The sequence below is a fragment of the Trichomycterus rosablanca genome, chromosome 11 (genome assembly GCF_030014385.1).
Source record: "Trichomycterus rosablanca isolate fTriRos1 chromosome 11, fTriRos1.hap1, whole genome shotgun sequence".
Classification (NCBI taxonomy): Eukaryota; Metazoa; Chordata; class Actinopteri; order Siluriformes; family Trichomycteridae; genus Trichomycterus; species Trichomycterus rosablanca.
The window spans coordinates 18,176,682-18,201,686 of record NC_085998.1 but is presented as its reverse complement, the minus strand read 5'-3'; the positions used below and the strand labels follow the sequence as shown (position 1 = coordinate 18,201,686).

The 25,005-nt window shown below is 38.1% G+C and overlaps 1 protein-coding gene across 2 annotated transcripts; it reads left to right on the top strand.

The window, feature by feature from the left end:
* Nucleotides 1-248: 248 nt before the first annotated feature.
* ppp6r2b (protein phosphatase 6, regulatory subunit 2b) lies at nucleotides 249-25,005 on the top strand. Of its 2 annotated transcripts, XM_063005237.1 has the most exons (23): nucleotides 251-427; nucleotides 6,839-6,970; nucleotides 8,288-8,530; nucleotides 8,840-9,026; nucleotides 9,320-9,457; nucleotides 10,023-10,088; nucleotides 10,233-10,345; nucleotides 10,920-11,033; nucleotides 11,120-11,243; nucleotides 12,435-12,587; nucleotides 12,707-12,925; nucleotides 13,780-13,844; nucleotides 14,766-14,881; nucleotides 17,029-17,114; nucleotides 17,656-17,753; nucleotides 18,758-18,809; nucleotides 18,927-19,054; nucleotides 19,980-20,131; nucleotides 21,033-21,198; nucleotides 21,954-22,027; nucleotides 22,135-22,339; nucleotides 24,127-24,198; nucleotides 24,728-25,005. In XM_063005237.1, exons 3-22 carry the CDS (start codon nucleotides 8,304-8,306, stop codon nucleotides 24,194-24,196), a joined length of 2,553 nt encoding a protein of 850 aa, XP_062861307.1. In that variant the 5' UTR covers nucleotides 251-427; nucleotides 6,839-6,970; nucleotides 8,288-8,303; the 3' UTR covers nucleotides 24,197-24,198; nucleotides 24,728-25,005. The 2 variants fall into 2 exon arrangements, with proteins under 2 accessions (XP_062861308.1, XP_062861307.1); XM_063005238.1 differs by lacking the exons at nucleotides 24,127-24,198; nucleotides 24,728-25,005 and having other exon boundaries at nucleotides 249-427; nucleotides 22,100-22,180.

Here is a 25,005-nt window from a genome sequence, read left to right as displayed (position 1 = left end):
CGGGCAAACACAGTTCCACAACTGCGCACCCTATTAATATATAGACTGCAGAAAGATTTAGATGTGCATTATTAATTCAATGCGCAGTTGAAGTTCTGTTTTAATAAAAAAATCATTAATACATATCATATCTGCCAATAATAACTCAAGCGGCTGCGCGCGAGGTTGCTCGCGCTGCGCTGTTTGCGCGCTCCCGTCGTGTCCGCCATTTTACATCAAATAAATATGTCAGAATGATATTATTTATTAATAAACTGTAACTAATTCAGCGCTGGGATTAACGCCCTGAAATGAAGTGAGGACACAGGGTGGGGAATTACATTTCTGCTGCAGCAGGAAGCTATCACCGCGCATCACATTCATTACAGGAGAAAGCAGCCAGCTGTAGCTGAATTAGCCTGCTGTGTCCTGGCTGCTCTGGTCTGAGGTAGGTACACTAAACATTTCCCTCAGAAACATGTCAACGTAACCTGTTGTTGTTAGATAACTAGCTTATCATGCTCAACATGTCTGGTTATTTATTGAATGTTTGGCGTCAGGTAAACAAACCGAGCTGTATTTGCTAGTTGTTTGTCGGGACAGAACAAACTCACCAGCCGAACTCCTTTATATTAATACCGTGGTAATTCAAAACAACATGTAGCAACAACCAGGTTTATCTTTAGCAGGTTTATGCTTTTATGATTTGTGGATGCTGGTCAGGATGGGAGACTAGTGTACAATCAACTAGACCAACCCAATACCAGTTATTCCAGCCTGGTGGAACCGCTATGCCAGCAAGATGCTATACATGGTACTTGCATTTACTCTAAATATTACTGTACTTGGAACATTTGTGTTTCACAAGGTGTTGCATACATTACTTAAAGGCGAGGTCAGTAATTTGACGAAGCTTGTTTTTTTACAAACTACAATTCCTGAAAAAGGGGGACAGTATGTGACATTCTAATGAAAACAGAAAGCAATTATTTGTATTCATTCTCTTAACAGTAGAATGTTATTTTTTGGTAAATATACACTCATTCCATGTGCTCTTTCTTCCAAAAACAATAGCATGGTTACCAGTGTGCTCCTTTTAACCAAATTATTCGTTTGGGAAACAAAACCTTAATTAATCCAGTTTTAAAATGCTACTCATGCAAGTACTTCATTTTTTAATAATATTAATAGCTTGTTTTATTTTGCATTTCTGGACATTAAGACCAGTGCACACACAACCCTTTGTTAAAGTGACCATACAAAGTACATGTGGTTCCACAAGATACAAACCATATCTGTCCAGCTGTCGTTCTTATAGAGAAGGTTATGGTTCTTCAATATTGACCCAGGGTATATGTGTCCTAGGTCTTTCAAATTACTGACAGTATGTCCGCATTTTATTTATTTAATATGATGAATAATTAGATATCGATTTTCTAATATGCATATCCGCCCTGTGTCAGTGTGGACATCATTAATAAACTGTGTAGCAATATTAAAGGTCATGGATTCTGGTCTCACATTTCTGAAACTAAACATAAAATGTACATTTAGACAAAATTGTCTTTGTGGCTCTCTCAGGCTCTGAGACAGGGAGACAAGGCGGTGGCAGGCAAAAGTCAGCACAGGGAAGCATTTAATTTGACAATCACATGTGTGGTTGAATGCTATTTACTTGACTGGTTATTTAGGTGCCTAAGCATTAAGAGAAATGTGTTTAATGTTATAACCTTACCATGTTGATATTAACCTGCATATGTGAGTATAATTGATAGAATGGTTATATTATCTTTATATTCACAGTTTTGTTTAGTCATTGTTATTTCATCTGTTAGTTCAACTTAATAATGGTGTGATTTCAAACAGATGATGTCAACAGGTGATTGTAATCATGATTTGGTACAAAAGCAGTATCCATTTATTGTTATTGAGGAGCAAAAATGGGCAGAGGGTTCAGTAGTCTGTCAATGAATGCATGAGAAAGTTATTGAAATGTTTTGAAACGATGTTTCTTAAAGAAAGATTGGATGGGACTTCCATCTCCCTCTACAGTGCATAATATTGTTAAACGATTCAAGGAATCTAGAGGAATTATGTTAACCATGTTCAGAAGTGGTGTCAAGCTCTCTGGGCTTGGAGGCATCTGGGAAATCTGTCACAAAGTGGAAATGTGTATTGTGGTCAGACAACACTGTCCCATACTTTCCCAGCTTTTTTCTAATTTGGGATTGTCAACAAAGTTGATCCACATGTTCATATTTCTCCACCTCTTGCCTTAATGATTCAGCCAGACAGTGGAAGTTGTGTTGTAGGCACAAGAGGGTGATTCCCATCAGACCTTCCCTCCTTAAACATCGCCATTTGTTTGTACTGACTGAGGGCCTCTGTATTTTAATGTACCCTTAAAGGTACAACGAACATGTTTCAAGTTCCTTTATGTCCACTTTACCAGGTGAAAGACAGGATTTGGCAAGCCAGGTGTACTGGGTAGTCCTAACACTTTAAAATTTTGGGAGAACTGTTGCAAGGTGGTGCAGAAGTAAATGTTAGCACTGCACAGCTCAAGTAATCCAAGTCTGAGCCCCACTTCTTTCTGTGTGGCCTCATTTTTACACCCCACATGTTTATAACCTGCCAGTAGGTTAATTGCCTACTCAGCAGCAGTTTGTTTTAGTTTGTCTGGTGTGGTCAATCATTTGATGTTTATGAGTCAGTTTGCATTTATATTTGCATTGACTAATGCTTCCAGTAAGAAAGCAGAAGCAGACTACAGCAGCAACTAGGATCCAATAAGTCAAGATACTTGCTGAAGCCACTTGGCCATTAAAATGGTTCACCATGAGTGTGCTGTAAAATGATAAACTGATATGTATGATCAGAACTTTGCAGTACTTACAGTTAAGTAAATACAATGCAAGCAATTGACGGTTAAGGGTCTCGGACAGGGACTCAACAGTGGCTAGTTGGCAGTGGTGGGGTTCGAACCAGTGATTTTCTGCTCACTAGTCCAGTACCTTAACCACTGAGCTACCATTGACTGAAAGCACTGGTAGAAGTAAATAGGAAATTTTATATTTTCTGCCAACATGTAAAATGGTGCAGGATATTGCAATAAAATGAGAGATTTGCATTTATGTATGCATGTTTCAAGGTAGACCTTACCACAATGCTTATTTAATAAATGGTTAGGATTTGTTTTTAATTAAGAAAGAGGCAAAGTACAATAAACAGTTCAATAAACAGAACACCACAATAGGTTCGAAAACAAAAATCTCTTTTTAATATATAATTTCATTTTATGTTCTTGTTTTACCAAGAAGTTATCCTGGTCAGTGTTGCAGTGGGTCTGGCTTCCCCAGAATCACTGGGTGCAATGCAGTAACACAATCTAGGAAAGACACCAATCCATCACGGACGCTCAGCCAGCCACTGGCCTGTCTGCAGTCTAAAATTATCTTCTGTTAAAACATTATAGAGTGCAACATAGGACAATGGAGATCCAGAGCTGCTTAGCAACTAAAATGTTATAACAAACAAGAAAGGAAAACAATTGGGTTTAGAATGTATAATGCTATAATACTTAGTATTACAAAGTATAGTAACATTTAGGTTATACAGATGTGTGTGGGGAAAAATGACTGGAGAACAGGTTAAGTGAAATGGCTTTTGTGTCTGTGAATGTGTCATTTGAACAGCAGATACTTTTAAGCTTTTTTTAAATACATGTGGCATGTATAAAAAATGCTTAGCTTCAGGCTAAGCTGATCTTGTTGGATCAAGGTGACAAAAAGAAATGATGAAACGGGGTTACTCAGTGGGACACAGATGACAGTTGCTGTAGTTACAAAGACTGTTTGTGCTGACTAGTGTTTTAGTGTTGTGTAATTTTGCCAAGTGGATGAGCAGATTCTCTTGCTGTACCCTACTGAAATTGTACTTGCCTGAATGCTTGACCTCTACAGTGAGTGGTTGTGCAGTGGGTTGTTATGCATTTACATTATATGTGGCAAAACCGCTTTTGTGCTGTGTACCATTGTTTCCAGTGGAGTAAGTGCTGCTAAACTACCTTGAGCATTGTGCACTGGACAGATTTGCTGCTTTCATGCTCATTTTTACTGCTTGTCACTGTTATCAAGACAGTAGCTGTCTGTTGCTTCATGATTGTTATTGTTAGCTATAGAGATGGACCGATCGGGGTTTTTGGCACCGATTCCGATCTCCGATCTCCTTTCAGGGACATTGACCGATAGCCGATTCCGATCGGGGTGGGGGATTAGCAGTAAATAAACTTAAAAAGAGCCTCACAGTAAAGATAAACCGGAGCAGCGCGCGCGTGTGTATTTGTGCCTTTAGAAGAGACGCTTTGTTCACAGTATCGCTACAAGTGATTCATTGATTCATTAGCAGTAAATAAACTTAAAAAGAGCCTCACAGTAAAGATAAACCGGAGCAGCGCGCGCGTGTGTGTGTTTGTGCCTTTAGAAGAGACGCTTTGTTCACAGTATCGCTATAAGTGATTCATTGATTCATGAGTTGATTCGTTTTTATGTGAAGCGTAAGTTTCTCTTCTCAGTTATCTCTCCGTGTTTACTGTTATTAATTAAATGTCGTGGTTTTAAATAAACACCAACTACTACAGAACATTCTGTGTGACTCTCTTACATTAAAAAGCTTCATTAAAAAGCTTAATTAAACTGCTATTACCACAGATCTGTAACCGAGTCAGACTCGTTCCGTCTAAGGAGCTAAAAGTTTTCTAAAAGTTCAGCAGATGATCCTGAACTAACGAATTTGGTAATGAATAAACTTTTGCCTCTGATTGGCTCTGTAACGTTTTCTGTTCTCATCTACATCACAAGTAAGAACCGCTTACGATTTACCAAAGTGAACCAGGAGTTTATATAACGTGCTGATAGAATCGACTCAGATGTGACCGGGTTAAATTATCTTTTTAAAGTAAATATTACAATCAGCAAAATTACATCGTAAGAGCTTTCATGATGGTTTCTGTACGATTGTTGATGAATGGTGATGTGATGGTTGGTGCTTCGTAGCTCAAAGTCTGGATCAATCCACTGAGCTGTTAACTTAACATGGTCTTTATATATCACACGATCGGATCGGCTACTTTTAGGAAATATCGCCGATAGCATATTTTGATTAAAAATCGGCCGATACCGATTTGTAGCCGATCGATCGTCCCATCTCTAGTTAGCTAGTAAGATTATCTCAATGTTGTTTCTGGCACTATTACTTATTGTAACATGATTAACAGTGTCTTACCTTTGTTTTGGGATTGAAGGCAAAATAGTAACTATTTTTGTAGAGAAATATGTTCATGTGTGAAGGGTTTAATATGTTGCTATTCTGTGGAGGTTTTAATAGGGTTCTATTTCATTTTATTCTTTTCCTTTTCAAATGTATTTGTAAGTTAAAAGACAGGACATGTCTACCTGAAATAGGTCTACCAGAAACCAAATTACCTGATTCAAAGCTTAGTTGCCTGGTAGAAGTAAATAAAATGGATTTTATACTGTTCTAATTTGATATTATGCGCCTGCAGTCTGTTCTCTAACGGACCAGCGAGGTAGTACAGATGCATCCTGTTTCTCTGTTTATGATATAAATGATTTTAATGCATAATAGTTTAGCCTTTCTTATTTCAGTGAGGTAAAAGCATAATGGCTTTAAAATGATTTTTTAATTGAAAGGGATGGTTAAACAATAATACAGTGGTTGCTGTGGTCTGATTCTCCTTTTTATGATGTACCATATATCTTAGATAGAAGACAGATCTGGACTACAGGCAGGCCAGTCAAGCACACTCTCAGTCTATAAAGCCATGCTGTTGTAGCATGTGCAGAGTGAGACATGGCATAGTCTTACTGAAATAAATATGGTGGCTCCATATGTTTTTCAGAAGTCCCAATATACGCTTCTACAAAAATGGTACCTTCACACATATGCAGATTACCCATGCCGTTGGCACTGACTCAACCCCATACCATGACACATGTTGGATTTGGCACCTTTTACTGATTTGTAAAATCAGATAAGACATTATTGATCCCCTCAGGGAAACTGTCTTGTTACTGCAGTACAAGAATGAGAGGTTGAATGGGAAAAACAGATAAACTTAAAATAATAAAATAAATAAATAAAACAAATGACAGCATTCGTTTCCATTGTTTTTTGGTCCATCTGAGATGAGCTCAGACACAGAGAACATTTCTGCATATGCAAATAGATTTCTCTTCGCATAAAAGTTTCAGGTTGCATTTCTTGATGGAGCTGCAACCTGTGTTAAGTGACAATGGTTTTCTAAAGTACTTATGAGCCTATGTAGCTATCTCTTTCCAAGTATGTTAGTTTCTCATGCAGTCTGTCTGCATGGTTCGAAAGACACACACATTTAACAGTGGTTTTATGGCTCACCCTACACAGACAAAGATTTCTCCAGATTGTCCTAAATCGTTTCACAATATTATGTATGGTAGATGGTGAAAGACCTCATTTATTTGCAGTCTTGCATTGAGAAATATTCTTTTTGAACTGATTGAGAATTGTATTATGTTGACGTCCAGAGACGTTAGCTACAGTCCTATAATATTGGCAGCTGGGGTCACAGGTATTACAAAGATGGTCTTGTAACATTGTTTACATTGAGCGTGCTTGACTTACATAGCATAAAACAGTAATTTTTTTGTCAATTTCTTGTATCAGTAACTTGTCCAAAATATGCACACACACACACACACACACACACACATACACACAGATTAAAGGCTTAAGATCATTCTTGCTTCAGTCTAGATCTTTTAATCATTCTAAGGCCTTTGCTGTATCTCATTTGTTTTAGGTGTGTACTGTGATGTGTCTAAAGAAAACCTGTACAAGTCAGTCTATCTGACTCTACAGTGAAGGACACCAATGAGTGTTGAGTGCTGGATTTTGTTTCTTTTTTTAAAGAATACACACTCTCATATTGAAGGTAAATGCATCTGTTTACTTAATTATAACTGCTAAAGCTTTCACTAATGTTTACATTGTCACCTATTATTTATAACACCTGCCCACCTCTGTATGACATTAAGACTGCACAATCACTATACTCTGCTAGTGGTTATATTGTGGCTGTTTATTAGTATTTACTTATAAACTTTAGTGTTGCAATTTGTCTTATATGTTTATTTCAGCAACCTTGCACACACAATTTTTATAATGTTTACATATAAAGTATGTAGGTTATTTTGAAACACCATTGCACTGTTGCCTCACAGCAAGAAGGTTCTGGGTTTGATTCCTAGGTGGACATATTGAACTTGAACTGATATATTGTGTTTAACCTAACTACCTATTTTGTCATGAATGTAAATGTAACCAAAGTGTAAAACATGACATTAAAACCCCCATAAAATCGTACCTGTTAGATCTTAAACATGGGACTTGAAAATTTTTTTTTTTTTTTTTTTTTTTTTTTTTTTATAAACTTTTTCCCCCCAATTTTCCTCCCCTAATCTAGTCGTGTCCAATTACCCTGAATGCGTCCTCTATACTGGTTCGACCCTTCACCGCTGACTGAGGACGCCTCTCAACTGACATACGCCCCCTCTGGCATGTACAGTCAGTACAGACAGTGCATTTTTCACCTGAACGAGTCGAGTTCATACACTGACGGGCACTGTGTATGGAGGGCCACACCCCCATCGGCATTATTCCTCAGCCTTGTGCAGGCGCCATCAGTCAGCCAGCAGGGGCCACAGTTATGAGGACCTATGATCTGACTTTTTTACCCTCTAACCCTGAACAACAGCCAATCGTTGTTCATGCTGCTGCCCAGCCCAGTCGGAAAGGCAGAGCTGAGATTCGATACAATGTATTCGAAACCCCAACTCTGGTGCGTAAGCGTACTTTACCGCTGCGCCACCTGAGCGGCAATGGGACTTGTAAATCTTAAACCTGGGGTTTAAACATGAATGCAGCTCACAGGGCTACTAGTATAATCTCAACCAGCTCAGTTGATTCTCTTTAATAATGGAATAACTTGACTGACTGTTCCTCAGAGGTTCCTTGATATGAGAGACTGTTATATTACTCACACTGGGCACTCGGATGGTGTGGCAGTCTATAATATTCTTGATCACATCTATCAAATGGCGGTAGTCTGTGGCCTCACTCGGCCAGCAAGAAAGCTAAGCTATGCAGCCGGCAAAGGTTGCAAGAATGCGTCTAGAAATTGAGCATTTTCAAAAAAAAAAAAACCTCACACATTTAAACTTACATTAAATTGTGTGTTGTTTCTCTGCAGTGAGCCTCCAGCAATCATGTTTTGGAAGTTTGACCTTCACACAGCCTCTCAGCTGGAGAAGTTGTTGGAGAAAGATGGTGTGACCCTACAGGAGCTGCTGGATGAAGATGATGTGCTACAGGAGTGTAAGGCTCAGAACCAACGCCTCCTTCTGTTTCTCACCCAGGACAGCAACTTGCTGGAGCTTATCAGCCTCGTCACACATGAGCCTCCTTCTGATCGTGAGGAGAAACTGCGCTACAAGTAAGCACATTGAAGCAATACAGGGCATTTTTATCGGGAAGGGGGTGTGGGGCTGGTGCCAGGTGCCAGGAAATAGCCAATGTCCAGTGATGGATTGACTCCCTGTCCAGTGTGTTCCTGTCTTGCAACCATTGTTTACCAGTGAAAACGGGCCTGCTACAACCCTGAAAAGCAGATGATGAAAATGACAACATATGTATAACGACTACATGAATATACACACACAAATATGTTTCAATATACAGTATAATAAAAATATGAATACACACACACAAACAAAAGATTTTTCATTCATTCTCTGTCTTTTAGATATGCTAACACAGCATGTGAGCTGTTGACATGTGACGTATCTGTCATTCATGACAAAGTAGGTGGAGATGACACACTCCTGAACACACTTTACAGCTTTCTGGAGCAGGAGCCACCTTTAAATCCTCTGCTTGCCTCCTTCTTCAGCAAGACATTTGGCAGCCTGATCAACCATAAGACAGAACAGGTACCAATGTAAAACTATTAACATAAACCATATTACCAAAACCATGATTCAAGGGTGATTACTCCACATTTGACCTGAGTTATGGTGGTCTTTAGGAAATACAAATAAAAAAAAACCAAACAAACAAACTTATTTCAAATTCTCCATGCATACTTGATTGGGGACAGGTCAGGACTGCAGGCTTCTTTCACAGCCATGTTTTTGTAATGTGTGCAGCATGTGATTTTACATTGCTTTCAACTTCTGTACGTATTGCCTTGATTTGGAAATACTGTGTCTGTTTTATATTTTAGACAGTCAGTTTCCTAAGGAAAAAAGAGGGATTTATCAAATTGGTCTTGAAACATATGGACACTTCAGCCATGATGGATTTTCTCCTGCGGCTCATCAGCTGTGTGGAGCCTGCTCAGCTCAGATATGAAGTCCAAACTGTGAGTGGACACTGCAATTTCAGAACATATGCACATAATGCACGTTTATGTATTAGATTTAACCATACATACTCACACCATGTAGCACATTATATAGCTATATACGCTGTATCCCTATATGGCCAAAAGTATTTGGACACCTGACAACAAGCTTGTTTGACATCACATTAAAACCATATACATTTATATACTGTACAGTCACACTTTTCAAAAAAGACTCCAAAAATTTGGAGTGTGTCTGTGGGAGTTTGTGCCCATTCTGTCAAAAGAGAAGTTCTAAGGTCAGGCCCTGAAGTTGGATGAAAAGGCCTCGCTTGCAATTGTTGTTCCAATTCATCTCACAGGCATTCATTAGGTTTAAGGTCAAGGCTCTGTGCAGGCTTCTGGAGTTCCTTTAGACCAAACTTGTCAAACTCTTTATGTAACTTTGTGCACAGATGTTAGCAATGGAAGTGTATAAAACACCTAATTTTAATAATTAAGAGGGGTGTCCTGTCCACATACATTTAGCAATATAATGTAAGTATCCTACAGTAGGGATAAATTAGTGTGTGTATTGTTGCAGTGGCTGGATGAGGAGAAGCTTATTCAGAGACTGACAGAGTTAATTCAACCCCACAGTGACAGCGAGGTCAGTGAAACCCCCTATTGTTTTTCTTGCTGTAGGATTTTAAAACTCACCAGTAAAGCTGTGTGTGTGTGTGTGTGTGTGTGTGTGTGTGTGTGTGTGTGTGTGTGTGTGTGTGTGTGTGTGTGTGTGTGTGTGGTCCTACAGAGGCAGTCAAATGCTTCTCAAGCACTGTGTGACATCATTCGCGTGAGTCGCGACCAGACCACTCTGATGCAGGAGTCAGTAGAACCCACCCCTTTGCTCACTACACTAGAGCTGTGAGTGTGTGTATGCACAGTTCTAATCTAAGTTGAAACCTAATGAGTAAAAAAGGGTTTATATATTACTGCATTTACTTGGGCTTTACTAGGGTTTTTGTACTTGGGCATTACTAGGGTTTTTGTACTTGGGCATTACTAGGGTTTTTGTACTTGGGCATTACTAGGGTTTTTGTACTTGGGCATTACTAAAGTTTTTGTACTTGGGCATTACTAAAGTTTTTGTACTTGGGCATTACTAGGGTTTTTGTACTTGGGCATTACTAGGGTTTTTGAATATTTCTGACTCCACTTGGATGAATTTTTAAAAAATTTTGAGTTTAAAAGTTTCATGTAAGATCAGATATAATTGTACATATCTGATGATGGAGGGCCGGATAGTGAATCACCTTTTTGCCCCACCTTGCAACCGTGACTCCAAGAGCATGCTAGCTTGCAGCCCTCTGGCAGGCGTGGGTGTCAGGCAACCAGCAGAAGTTGCCAGGGTGCACAGGGAAAAAAAAGTATGTTAAAACTGGGAAAATTATACAATCAATTGCATTTACAAACCATTTATGTGTGTTTATGTTTTTAGACAGAAGAGTGTGGAAGCTGTCCTAAAGAACATGTTTGAGGGTGAGAAGAGCGAAGTCTGCATCATACATGGAACTCAAGTTCTACTCACTTTATTAGAGATGCGGAAACCAGGGTTTGTAACACATGCATACACTATGTATCTCACATACAGTATGTGTCATTACTTACATATATTACTATACTGTATATATTTTACAGAGTGGAGTTGATAGACCCAGCAGCTCAGCAATTAGAACAATTGTACACTGTAAACAACAGCATCTTACTAGGCATTCAGCCTTATCTAAAGCACTACCATCATCTCCTGCTCAACCCACCTAAGGTAACTCTACTGTTCTTCATGTTTCTTTTGGGATCTTTATTCGCTGTTTAGCTGTATATGTTGGTTTACAAAAAAGACCCTGACATAATCTGAGACTACCTAGAACTGTTTTTAATCCAGCAGGAAAATACAACCCCAATTTAGAAAAGTTTGAAGTATGGGAAATGAAAATAATGTACTTAGACTTTTATTTCATTGCAGAAAGTTTGAACCCAAAATATTTTACAATCGGTCTGGTCATTTGTTAATATACATCCATTTCAGCATTTTAGGCCTGCAACACATTCCAAAAAAGCTGGGATGACTTTGTAATGTTGCTATTCCTTCTCACGACACTTAACACCGCCATTCTTCCTGCAAAAATGTGCAACAGCACGGGGTTGTCATTTTAAGAGTCTCCACGCATTCTCCATTGGGGACAGGTCAGGACTGCAGGCAGGCCAGCCCAGTACCTGTACCCTCTTCTTCTGCAGCTATGCCTTTGTAATGTGTGCAGCATGTGGTTTTGCATTGTCATCCCTGGAAAAGATACTATCTTGAACAAATCTCAATGTACTTTTCTGCATTAATGCTGCCATCACAAAAGTGTGAATTACCTTTGCCTTGGGCACTGACTCACCCCCACACACTTTTGTTGCTGATAACAGTCTGGATGGTACTTTTTGTCTGTGCTCACAATATACAATAACCCAACTGTTTTTTTCTCTCTCAATTTTTTTGGAATACTTATTCATCTCACCACAATACATGTTTCCATTGTGTGGTCCATCCCAGATGCCTCCGAGCCCAGAAAACACGATGCTTGGACATGGTTAACATGAGGCTTCTTTTTGGCACAGTAAAGTTTTAAGTGCTATTTGGGAATGTAACTGTATATTGTAGTGCTTGACAAAGGTTTGTCAAATGTATCCCTTGCTCATGTGGTTATGTGATGCTGCTGTCTGTGAGACCCAGTCTCTGGCACGAAAAAGAAGTGGTTGACAACCGTGTGTGATGCAGCTTTCCTTAGTCAGGGTGGGAGGCTGCAGCAGTGAAAGAAATTACAAATTGGATACAACTAGATTAAAAAGACATGGCAAATTAGATGCAACCTGGCAAAAACAGCTTAATACGTTTTTGTTTACTAATGGAATAAAGTCAATAGCAGTTTACTATACCTGCGTTCTGACTCTTACTACTTTACTTATGAAGAAGTGCAGCATGCTGACTACTCTGGGGATTTTGGAGGAGCCGTTTGGAAACGCTAGACTACAAGCCTGCAGGTTAATCGTTGCTCTGCTTAACACTCATGCTCCAAGAATTCACCATGAGCTCTGCCAACTGGATATTATCAACCTACTACTGGTGAGGTTTTACATTTTCTAAAATTTACACATTTTACACAAACTTTTTTTCCCCATCATTTAGGTTCATACTTACTGTTAGATATTTTTAATGATTCATCTTAAAATTGTTTTCTGTAGGATCTGTTTTTCAAATTCACATGGAACAACTTTCTACATGTCCAAGTACAGCAGTGTGTATTTGCGATCCTTCATCAAACCGCGCCAGAGGAGATGGCACAGGACAGTCCTGAGCACATCCAACCAGAAAACGTGCCCACAGACAAAGGACACACCCCTGTAGGTGTACCAAAGTCTGATGCGTCCAGTATGCTGTCACGTCAAGATCTGATAATGCACGTAAGATTTCCTTGTCTTTATTTAATAGTCCTTGTTGTTGAATGTTGTTGACATTCATTTTCAATTAGAGCTGACCATTCTTGTCTTGTCTGCACAGACTGTGATGCACTATGCTGGGACGAAATTTATGGACAAGCAATTCCCTCCAGGATTTTTATTTTCAGCTAGAGTTTAGAAATGCCCTTAGGTGGTGATGCTGCTGTGTATATGCAGGGCAATAAGCGAACAGTGATCTGGGTGACAAAAGGCTTTTTTAATTTATCATTTGCTGTTGCAATCCCTAGTGGTGCTGCAGTAACTAATCAATCAGTTTGATTATTACTGTTTGCAGTCAAATGATAGCTGATGGTTTTATAATTTAGCCACACTAGCGCTGTTTGCATGGACAGCCTTCTAATCCATTTTTTAGCCATCATAACATCCCATCCACCACATGAGCTTACAAATAAATTAAAAACATTATGACCCCATTCCTAGAAGATCAAAGTATACAGAATTAGAGCCTATTTTACAAGAAAATACCTTACTGAAGAACTTAATAATTCAGTAATTCCATTTTCCAGTCATTAATTTTGTTTTTGGGATAGTGGTAGCATAGTGGATAGAGCTTTGGGCTATTAATCAGAAGATTGTGGGTTCAAATCCCATGCAGTCACTGTTGGGCCCTTGAGCAAAACCCTGTCTGACCTCTGACCCCAGCTTCCTAAAAAAAGCTGGGATATGCAGAAAAAGACTTTCATTGTACTGTTCACACAAATGTATTTAAAATGCTTCTAATTCAGTGATTAGAAGGGGTCTCCTTATATTGTTCATATGTTGTATTTAATTTGCTTATAGTGTGTGTGTGTGCGCAGCTATTTCAGAACTGCAGGCTGGTGCAAAGGATACTAGATGCCTGGGATGAGAATGATAAAACACAGTAAGATCTAAATGAACTCTAACTTTAATTTAAAAACATGACATTAAGACCAACTGTTGTCTGTTTTTTAAAGTAATCATGGCTGTGCTCTATGTTTTTCAAAGACTAGGTTGTCCACAATGAGAAATCCTCCTCACAGGTGCTTGGGTGGTATAACAGCCTGCTATAGTTGCCCATCACCACAGAGAGTTCAAGCTCTTAAGTTTCGATGTCAGCTGTGTTGCCGGCCTGGTTGGGTGCTTGAAAGACACAGTTGACTGTGTCAGAAGGGGAGGGGGTTGCTCAGTGGCTAAGACACTTGATAATGATCAGAAGGCCGCTGGTTCAAGCCCCACTGTTGGGCCCCTGAGCAAGGCCCTCAACCCTCAATAGCTAGCATTGTATTCAGTAAGAAGTTTAGGTTGCTTTGGAAGAATATACTACTGGCTGGTGTAAAGAAAAAGCAAAGAAAGAAAAGGACAGCGCTGCCCACATGATGAAAGTAGTGGGTGCTAGTGGGGGGGCACTACCACCCACCTTCAGTGCCACTGAAAACCACCTCCACCTCCAGTGTGGAGGTGATTTTGAGTGGCAACAGAATTGTAGAAATTGAAAATGACTATATTAGGAGAAAGAAGTTGAATGGCAAATGTAAATAAAAATATGTAGCTCCTCTATTTATTGGGATCGAAAGTATCATTCATTCACTTCAACAACTACTGCCTGTCCTTAACACTTTCATACAGTCCTATTTTGCTAAGTTAAAGGCAAACGTAGTTATACCCACTAAGTACTTGATTCTTGACCATGCTGGTGGCACATATAACAGATTGCTGCACCACCCAAACATCCATTGTTGGTTCTCTTTTTGCAATTTGCTATTGCCGCAAGTCAAACCGAATATAAATAAAAGTTGTGCTAATGTTTGTGTGTGTTGTGCAGGGCAGAAGGGGGCATGCGGAGAGGATACATGGGTCATTTAACCAGGATAGCTAATGATGTAGTACAGAGCATGGAGAAAGGGCCAGCACAAGATCAGATCCCACAGCTTATAAATGGTATAGCTTTATATCAAGCTTTATATCAAGCTATATTTATAGCTTTATATTTGGTTTTATGTATTATTAATGAGTATACTGTATGTGTATATGGGTCAAAGACGAGACGTAACTTTTTAGTGTCCCCACTTGATAAATAATATACAATTATATTAATATAAGTGGATATACCTTCAATCTACTCCATTTGTACATCTTTACTGAAACCTAAAGTAATTTTTACGGAAAATGTATGATTTTTGAAAAAATAACCCTTGAAACCCCCAAAATGTCATTCAGTGCAACGGTCCCCCTACCTCTTTAAGTAATAAAACATTAAGAAAAAACTAATTAATCTTAAGTAAAACTTAAAATTTACTGCTTTGGCATAATTGTACAAATGTCATGTGTGACATATTAAATAATATTCAATCAGATGTGTTTTTTTAATATTAATAATATTCAGGATACTTTCAGTCCCCATTTTCCCAATCTTCAGTTGTCATTCAGTACAACGTTAATAAAAAGCCTTATTTTAATATGCAATCAAGCTACTGCAGTCATGTGACCAATTATAACAACAAAAGAAGACTCCTGGGGACCCTTCAGCACACACACAAGGTCAATGCATTTTAACATTATTTGATAAAAATGTCTTTTTACTGACACAGTACATTAAAGAACAAAACTGAGTGTCATTCAGTACAACACAGAAAACGTAATATTACGGTTAATCTTGTAAACAAACAAGGTTATTAACATTTAAACGTGAATATGTGTAGAAATGTCTTTGAGCTAAGGTCAATGTTAGCTTTTGCTAACCACTGGGATAACTGTAAAATGTCATTCAGTGCAACAGAATTTCGCTGTTGCACTAAATTGACAATGACATTGTTATACTGACTTTATAATGATTTAAAATTATTTTTAAATATTAAAACCACTTTTTTCCATTCTAGTCTTCCTTAATAAGAGCAGTAATTACAATGAATATTAATAATTATGTTTTTGATGAAGTGGTCCCTGAGATTTTGTTATTGTCAAGTACGATGACCTGCCATTCGTTGGGCAGGTACTGCTGTCTGTAGGAGATGAGGTGCAAGTTACAGTAGCTGCATGCTACAAAATTGAAACAGAAATTCCTTTGTGTGGCCAAATCCACCTGATGAAATTTACTACCTTAAGTCTGATGTCAAAATCATAATCGCAGAACCAAAGCCATGTACAGCAAGAACCTCAAGGTTAACAACAAAAGACTGGAAAACATTTGTTCAGTTCATGAAATAAAATGCGACTTCAAATGGTTTTTACTGCTGAATGAATTTAGATTTACTGCAGCAACTTTTTCACTTGTTATGACACAAATTCCACACTTCCACACTGTTCTGGTGCCTTACAAGTTGTTATGATGGCTTCATTAGCTATGTTTTTCATTGCCTTACTTTTTTCAGGATGTAGTAATATTATAACACATACTTGCCACTGGTGTGGCATATTTTTATTCTACTACTGCTATTTTAATCAATAAAGAACTTAAAAACAAATTAAGTCATGAATATTCTGATGTAACAGGATAATTTGGAGTATGTCATTCAGTGCAACATAAGATCATCATACAGTGCAACAAAAACATTTGCTTAAAATAACTGTAATAAGTAATTATTATATATTTTTTTCATGTGAATGCAAGAGAATCCAGGCCTGCTTCATAGAAAACAGAGTTTGATTAGGTTTCAAATAGAATAGAATGTGTAGCAAAAACATCTTGTATACAAATAAACAAAATCCCAAGATGCATTAGAGTACAAACAATGCACAGACAATTCAAAACGGAGTAAGTACAGTTTCTTCTGAGGTTTTAAATCTTTTGTAAGAGATATACTAAACTTATAAATTTGAAATGGCTAAGATTGTTCCTTGTGTGTGTATTTTGTCATAAATTAGTCGTTGCACTGAATGACATTTTTGTGCCCTTGTTGTGTGTCAACAACACTAAAATTATCAAATAAGCAAAATGCTGAGAAAAAAAATTCATATTTACATAGGTGACACATTTGTGCACAATATTAAATGAAAAAATTCTACAATTTAACCATTTTATTTTTTTGGTACTTGGAACACCCTATTCGTCTTTCACCCATATACACATTTTTTTCCTTGTGTTTTAGGGATACCTGAGGACTACAGAGAACGATGGCAAAAATTTGTTGACAAAACACTAGTAGAGACCAACAAGAAAAATGCAGTGGATCTGGTGAGTCACAATTTTCGTATTTTATTTAGCACTTGGGTAGCGCAGCGCTCTGTTATGTTAGCCCATCACCAATAAGACGCAGGTTAGAATCTAAGCGGTTCTATCGGCTGGCCGTCTGGGAATCTACACAAACATGATGGATCACACCCAATGTTTAAGGAAGGAACTGCACCCACTGAGACTCTGACCAGGATGAAGCAGTTGATAAGAATGAAATAAAACGAAAGTATATTTGGCTGACATTAAATACAGTGTTTTTTCATGTGAAGTAATCAGATCCAAATTTAAGAACGTGCATAAAGGTGACATTTACCGGCAATGTCATGTAACAAAAAGCATTTGTGTTCTATCGGTAAGCAGTTTGACCACATTTGCGGTTAATGTAATCAGATTTGGTTGTGCTGCAGTATCCACAACATAATATCTTAAAGGCCAGTAAAAACCTGTTGCTTTATCTCCTTTATTTCAGTTACTTGCATCACTCAGTTGTTTGTGTGTGTGTGTGTGTGTGTGTGTGTGTGTGTGTGTGTTAACATTTCAGGTTTTTTCAGACTACCAGATTCAGCAAATGACTGCAAACTTTGTCGACCAGTTTGGATTTAATGATGATGAATTTGGAGAACATGATGACAGTATCAAGTAATTTAATTTGGTTGTTTTTTTTGTTTTTTGTTTTTGTATAATTTATCATATATATGGTCAGTGGTCAGTCATTTTCTTAACAAATAAATAAATAACATGTCGACTGAGCACTTTATGAGGTACACCTACACTATGTGGCCAAAAATGTTCGGACACTTTACAATAAGCTTGTTGGTCACCCAGCATTCCAAAACCATAGGCATTAATACAGTGGTGGCACCACACTGAAAACTGTGACAGCCTTTACTCTTTAAGGAAAACTTTCCACAGGATTTTGAAATGTACCTGTGAGAGTTTATGCCTGTTTTATCAAAATAACACTATTCTGTTGTAAGGTCAACAGTGTTTATTCAACAGGGTTACTTCACACCAAACTTGTCAAACCATGTCTTTATTGACCTTGCTTTGTACACAAGGAAACGTTTATATTGGAGTCATGCTGGAGGAAAGGGAAGTGGCCTAGAGGCATGAGTTTGTTTACATAATTACATAGATCAGATAGGAATAGGTGTGTTTGAAATTCCTGAACTTAATAATTAGGAGTGGCCAAATACGTTTATCCATATAATGTATCTGGTACAATCATGTACTGAAAAGGTCAAAAGAGGGGACTTACCGTATTTAACCATCCCAACAACAATGTTGCACCTAAGGCAGAACAATACACACTGCTATGACATCATTACGATGTTAGTGTCATTGCATGTTGTCAGGGGTTCCTAATAAAGTGCTCGCTGGCTCATTAACAAGTCAAACTTGTCCCTGATATTGCATATCACAGCAGAAAGAGATTTGTGTTTGCGTGGATGTCCGGCCAGGTTGGTGGCTCTGCTGTGGGTTCGGACAACCCGCATTGGTGTTCTAGCTTTAGACTGTTGCACCACCCGAGCACCCACCTGTCTGGTTTTAATGTTGTGGCTAATCATTGTGTGTGTTTTGCGTATACGTAAGTTTAATTATTGAAATGAGTGAGTCTAACATTTAGTATGTTTGTATTTCAGTGCAACATTTAATCGACTTGCAGGATTTAACTCTAATTTGGTGGATGAGGGCGTAAGTATTGCATCTTTTAACCCCCTTTTTTTATAACTGTTTGATGTGCTTAGGACTTTACCGGTATACTGTTTCAATGATTGGCTTTGGCTCATGTAGCTGTGTTGTGTGTATTAGCCCAGTGTGGGAGTGTTTGAAGCATGCAATAAGGAGAAAACACGTCACTTTGAGGATGCTGATGAGGAGGAAGATATATGGGAGGACAAAGAAATCAACTATGCAACACAAATTAAGTCCAGAAGCAGGTCAGTTTGACATCTATTTAATTTAAAGCATTCAATTGCTCCCGCAGATAATAGAAATGTATATATGCACCCATACATTGCCATACATTTACAAATGCTAATTTGTTTATTCAAAATAGTTTGTAAAGCATTTTGTGCTTTTATCAACAACAGGAGTATTGGATGACATTGTGTGTTGACACAGGTGGCGTAACCTTTTGACATACTACTTTGGCCTGTATTATGAGTATTGAGTTATTGGCATTTAGAGACTTGGATGCAAAGTTGCTTTTTTTATTAAGACAATGTCTTCTCCTTAACATAGAATTATAACATTTTCATATAATGTTCTGACATATGACAAAGGCAACCAGTATGTGTTCATTCTTAGTAAAAGAATAGAAATGATTAAGTCCCTTAGCTGCCATTAAATATAACTGTGCCTAAATGTTTAATTTAACTGTACATGTTTAATTAATTGCGCCGTTTAAGTGGTACAATGGTAAATTACACTAGCACACTGCCGCTGGGATCCAGAGTTTGAATCCTCAGCGATGCTATTGGCTGGTTGGGCATCAACTTACAGATGTGATTTGCTATATCTGAGGGGATGTGGGGTGGCTGAGGCTTTGATGGATAAGCATCTGCATTGCACTCGATGTTTCTGGAGAGACCGGAAACATCAAAATCCTGGCCAGGAAAACATGGTGATAAAACATGAAATGAAATAGGGGAAAATTTGTAATTGTAAGTCGGGTTTAAATCTGATGTGATTGGCTTTGCCTGGGGGCTGGCTGTAGCCCTGCAATTGATAGATGCCCTGTCCAGGGTATTCCTTCCTGCCTTGTGGCCAACCGGACCAGATTAAAGCAGTTGATGAAAATGAAATGAATGGAAAAAAAATGGTTTAATTGTGACTCTGTATGTATTGCTGTCTCAATTGCAGGTTTGGGGTGACCTCGAGCTCTCTGAAAAATGAGGTAGAGGGCGGAGCTCGAACACGTTTGGATTCACCTGATCTAGAGTGCTTTTCAGAGTCTAAACAGATACTAGACAGCAAAAGCCAGGATGCAGACAAGGACATCAGCTTCCCACAGAGTGAGCTTCAAACTGACATGGAGTCTGTGTGACACATACAAATACATTTTACTTGCTGCACTAAATAATGTTGGTCAAACTGTTTTGAGACTTACATTTGCATTAAATGATGAATGGTACAGCCTATATGCAGTCACACTGCATTCTAAGCAGATGCAATGCAGGGGGCAAGCTAGAGATTTTAAAGCATTTACATTCACATTCTGACTCATAACCTCCATTACACATTGCAGTATGTAATAGGAAGGAAGGCTGGCTTTCTTTTTATTTTGCTTTTTTAAATTTTGAGTCTTTTTATGGGTCTATTAATGTTCAAATTTGTATTTAGTTTGGTCCATGGGTTTAGAGTGGTTTATGAAGGTTGATGTGTCATTAATTAAGTACATTTTAGTCAGTCATAAGCAGGTAGGATAAAGAATATATCTCTATATATTCTTTAGAAGAAATTATTATGTGCATACATTTTCCTTTAATTGTGTTAACAGGTTTATATTCAGCTAGCTGGATTTTTTTTTCTTTACATTTTCATCAACCGCTTTTCCTGGTTAGGTTTGCGGTGGGCTCAGTTCCATCCATGATCACTGGGCACAAGGCACTGGACAGCCACAAAGCCAATAGCACAGCTGAGATTTGAATCCAGACTAAGCTAGCGCAATAGTGAGATTGTGGGATAGAACTATCTCGCAATAAGTCTACATACATCCTTTTGTTTCTTTGTGTTAAACAAATATCCTAAAGTAACATAAATTAGACAGAAGAGTTAACAAGACACGAATGTACTCATTGTGGTCACTTGGTCATTATTGATCTACCAAGTTTACCTGTATTAATTGTGGGCTATTTGCCTGCATAATGCTTTTATTAACCATTTAGTCCTATTTTTCTCTTTCTTTCCCTTCAGGTCCAGGGTGGGTGGCAAGTTTTGAGGATGACTTTAACTTTAAGGCAGACTTTGCAACTGTGGCCATTGACACCGGATCAGGAGTATGGGGTGATGCAACAGCACAGCTAAATGATACTGAGGAAAAAGGCTGGGCAGCATTCACCGATTTCCAGCCCTTTTGCTGGTGAGCATGTGTATGCTGTTTACAACTTAGCAATGCATGTCCCACTGATCCAATTTCATGGCAGTGCAGTTTTCATATGTATTAAACAGTCAGTAAGAATATTTGCTTTCCATGAGAGGAAGGGGTAGTTTATGTCTGTCATTAACGGTGCATGTGATTGAATTTTGTCTTTGATGGGTACATGGTGAACTACAGCAGGATACTGTGTTTTCCCTGCAGTCGTGGTGTCTTGTGTTAGCATTGTAGTTGGCTATAATTTCATTGTTGTTTGAGCAACTGTTCAAAGGTTTTGTAGCCTACCACAGTGGTTCTCAACTTTTTTTTTTCTCTTAGACCCCCCTGTCTGGGACCCCCTTGATACAGGTTATGATATTATTATTTTATATGCTTTCAGCAGGGCTGATGAAAGGTATTGTCTTTGTGCTCATGGGATCTTCAATGAATCCATGATGACAGTGTAAAATTTAGTGTTTATTTTATTTAGTAAAATTAGTTCTTTTAGTAACTTGCACATTGTTACCTCTGCCTGAGCACCTGACCTGCTTACTTAATGACACATATTTAAACTAATTTATCCCATTTGCTAATTTATGCCATTTGCTAAGCACTTCAGTTTCTGTTTATTCGTAGGAACACAACTGTGTGTGATGCTTTGGGACATAAAATATGACAAAATTGGCAAAGAGCAAAACATGTTGTGTGTATAAAATGTGTTCATAAATCAAACCTATAATATTGAAGTTTGTGTTTTGTAGCTCAGACTCTGGAGTCAGATGCAGCTCCCCAGTAGACTCTGAGAGTCAGGGGAAGCAGAACCAAGATAAAAAAGGTATTGATCTGAATGGCTGTATTTACTTGAATTTCATGCCATATTTCCTGTTCAAGTACAAATCCTATGTAGTGGGGTGAGTATGTGTTTGTGGATGTGTGTTTCAGTAAAGGGCCCAGCCGCTTGTGTGTGGAACGTGTGTGGGGCTAGAAAGGCTCCTCTGGTGGCATCAGACAGCAGCTCAAGTGAGTCTGATAGTGAGGAAGAGGAAGAGAGAGGTGAGGTTGCGCAAAGTGATAGTTCAAATGACACAAACAAGGAGAATATCAAAATCACTGAAGAAGGCAAATATAAGAAAGCACTCATCACCAGGTAAGAGACACATTCACACAAAATAAAAATGGTTTTACAATTTCGATGTTTTGCCTGCAGCTCTTTGGGCTAACTATAACTACAGGTGGACAAATTTTAAACTTATTAGCTAGCATAATTTGCTTGTAGCAGAAATGTTATGAGTAAATGCCCTCTACTGTATTCTATTGTATTACACTACTAACTAAGGCAGCATCTGAAATGGTTTAAGTAATGGAATTTAAGTATGTTTCAAATGCACACACTATAATATGGCCCTTGTGTGGCACAGCAGTAAAGTATACTATCCTACTACTGCTGAGATCAAATCTCGCTGAGTTCAAATCTCGAATCGCAGCTGGGGTGGCTGAAACAGCCTAGCCATTGGGAGGTGTACTTCCAGTGCGCTCCCACTGCCAGCCCAAACCTGGATAAAAACAGGAGGCTTGTGTCAGAAAGATCACCCAGAATAAAAACTGTGCCATGTCTGGTAGGCAAACCAGATCCGCTGTGGTGACTCTATATACAACGTCCCACACTCCTCACATGGATAAATCTTAAAATATTGTGCTTGTTATGTATTACCTTATCACATTTAAACAAGAGTCTGATTTTCTGATTTTCACACATAAAAAGGTTAAAATATTCAGGTATTACAGTGAAACTTTGCTGTGACAGAATCTCAAATGTTTACTGTTGGGCATTTACATCACTATGTTGATTTAATGCCATTGGGTACAATTACCCTGTGTAGAGGGCATATATAGTATGTGGATGATAAATCTGCTTAAATATTGATGCTCAACTGGCTGATAGCTCCACTGGGAGCCACCTAAGCTCCCTTTGTGCTTAAGATAAAATGCTGCTGTTTAGATTTTTTTTTTTTGCTGAATAATTTTTGTGACTAATATAATTTGTTCACCCTTTAATGTATTTAAATTAGGGCTGTCGAAGTTAACGCGATAATAACGCATTAACGCAATCTCAATTTAACGCGATTAAAAAAATTAGTGCCATTAACGCAAATTCTAGTTCATGTTGACACTTGACTGGTAGAACAAACGTTTTAATGTCGGACTTGCCACCGTTTTTCATTTGCGGTTTGTTAACATAATGTAACCGATCGTGGTAGTGATGCACTTGCATAATAAAGAAATAAATACACGCTATATTCACAAGTTGTCGGGAGCAGAAGACTTTATTACACTTAATTAACTTCTTCTTCTGTACCGAATACCGGAAAGCTGAGTCGAGCACGTTAGTTCATGAACTATGGAAGCCCCAAAGGGTCAAAACACACTCACTTCGTGTAGAAACGTCTATCAAACCATCGTCACGATACAACCACAGACAAGTCTGATACAATAACTACGCCTTATCCCACCTAAAGCACCGCTGATCTACAATGTTTGCTGATGGAGAAATTCTAACCTACAATCTGACATTTACTGCCTAGTATGTGAGTGAATAAAACTCCCTTACAGTTTTCTCTTGTCCCAGCAGTTTTTAACATCAGTACATTTAGCATAAAATGTGTTCACCATTTTAATTGTAACATTTCACTTAAAAATCCTTGTTTTCTATAACATTTACACAGATTTTTTTTAATGCGATTAATCGCGATTAACTATATGAAATTCTGAGATTAATCGCGATTAAAAATTTTAATCGTTTGACAGCCCTAATTTAAATAATTCATTGTATTACTTGATTTTTTACACACCTATAGAATCATTTAAAATGATTCACTATTTTACAATATATGGCATCTGTTGATCTATATTTTCCTTGTGGTTTTCTTTCCCCAGTTTAAGTGAAGCTGATGCCAAACCATCAAGTGACATGGCAGAAACCCTTAGAGAGCAGAAATCAGACTAAAGGTAATTTTTAACACATGATTAATTAAAAATATGGCAGTTGAATATATCCATTAAAATCCACAACACAAAAAGGTCTGAATACCTTCTGAAATCTTGTATACATTATTGTTTTTGTTGATTTAAAGATGTTCTGGTTAAAGTTTATTTTACAATGATATGATATGTAAGCATAATACCAACTAGAACGACAATTTGATCGTTTACCACAATTATTTGTATGATAATCAATCATCAGGTGCTACAGGCCTGGGTCTAATATAAAGCTCTCACAGTGCATCCTAACATTTGTTTCCCTCAGTCTCTGTGACAACCACTACTCCACCCCTGAAACATCTAATTCAATTCTGTTTGCCTTCATGCCACACCAAACTGATTTCCTTTCGTCAATATTAGAGCATGATCATTCTGAACTTTGCTCCACTAAAGATTTGGTGATGACAGGAATGACTGAGGTTCTTTCTTATTGTTATGAATGCAGCGGTGACATGGAAGGAATACTTCACACATTTCCTGTCTTCTCTTTTTCTAGAAGTCTTGCTGATCTTTGCAGAAAACCAATGGAAATGAGGCACAATGGTGTGGTTTACTGCAGCTGTTTAGCTTGGCTTTACTACACTCTTTTTGAATTTGCTTTCAGCTTTGCTGGCATTTCACATTAACCACTTACATTCGGGAGGTTCTTTTTTTGGTAAATATCTACACCCTGAATCCACAGAAACTAAACTTGCTGTATGCAGTCCACTTATAAAAGACAGTTACCATTGCAGGAGGAGCAGGCCCTCTTTTTCCAATAAAACTGTTGTCGTC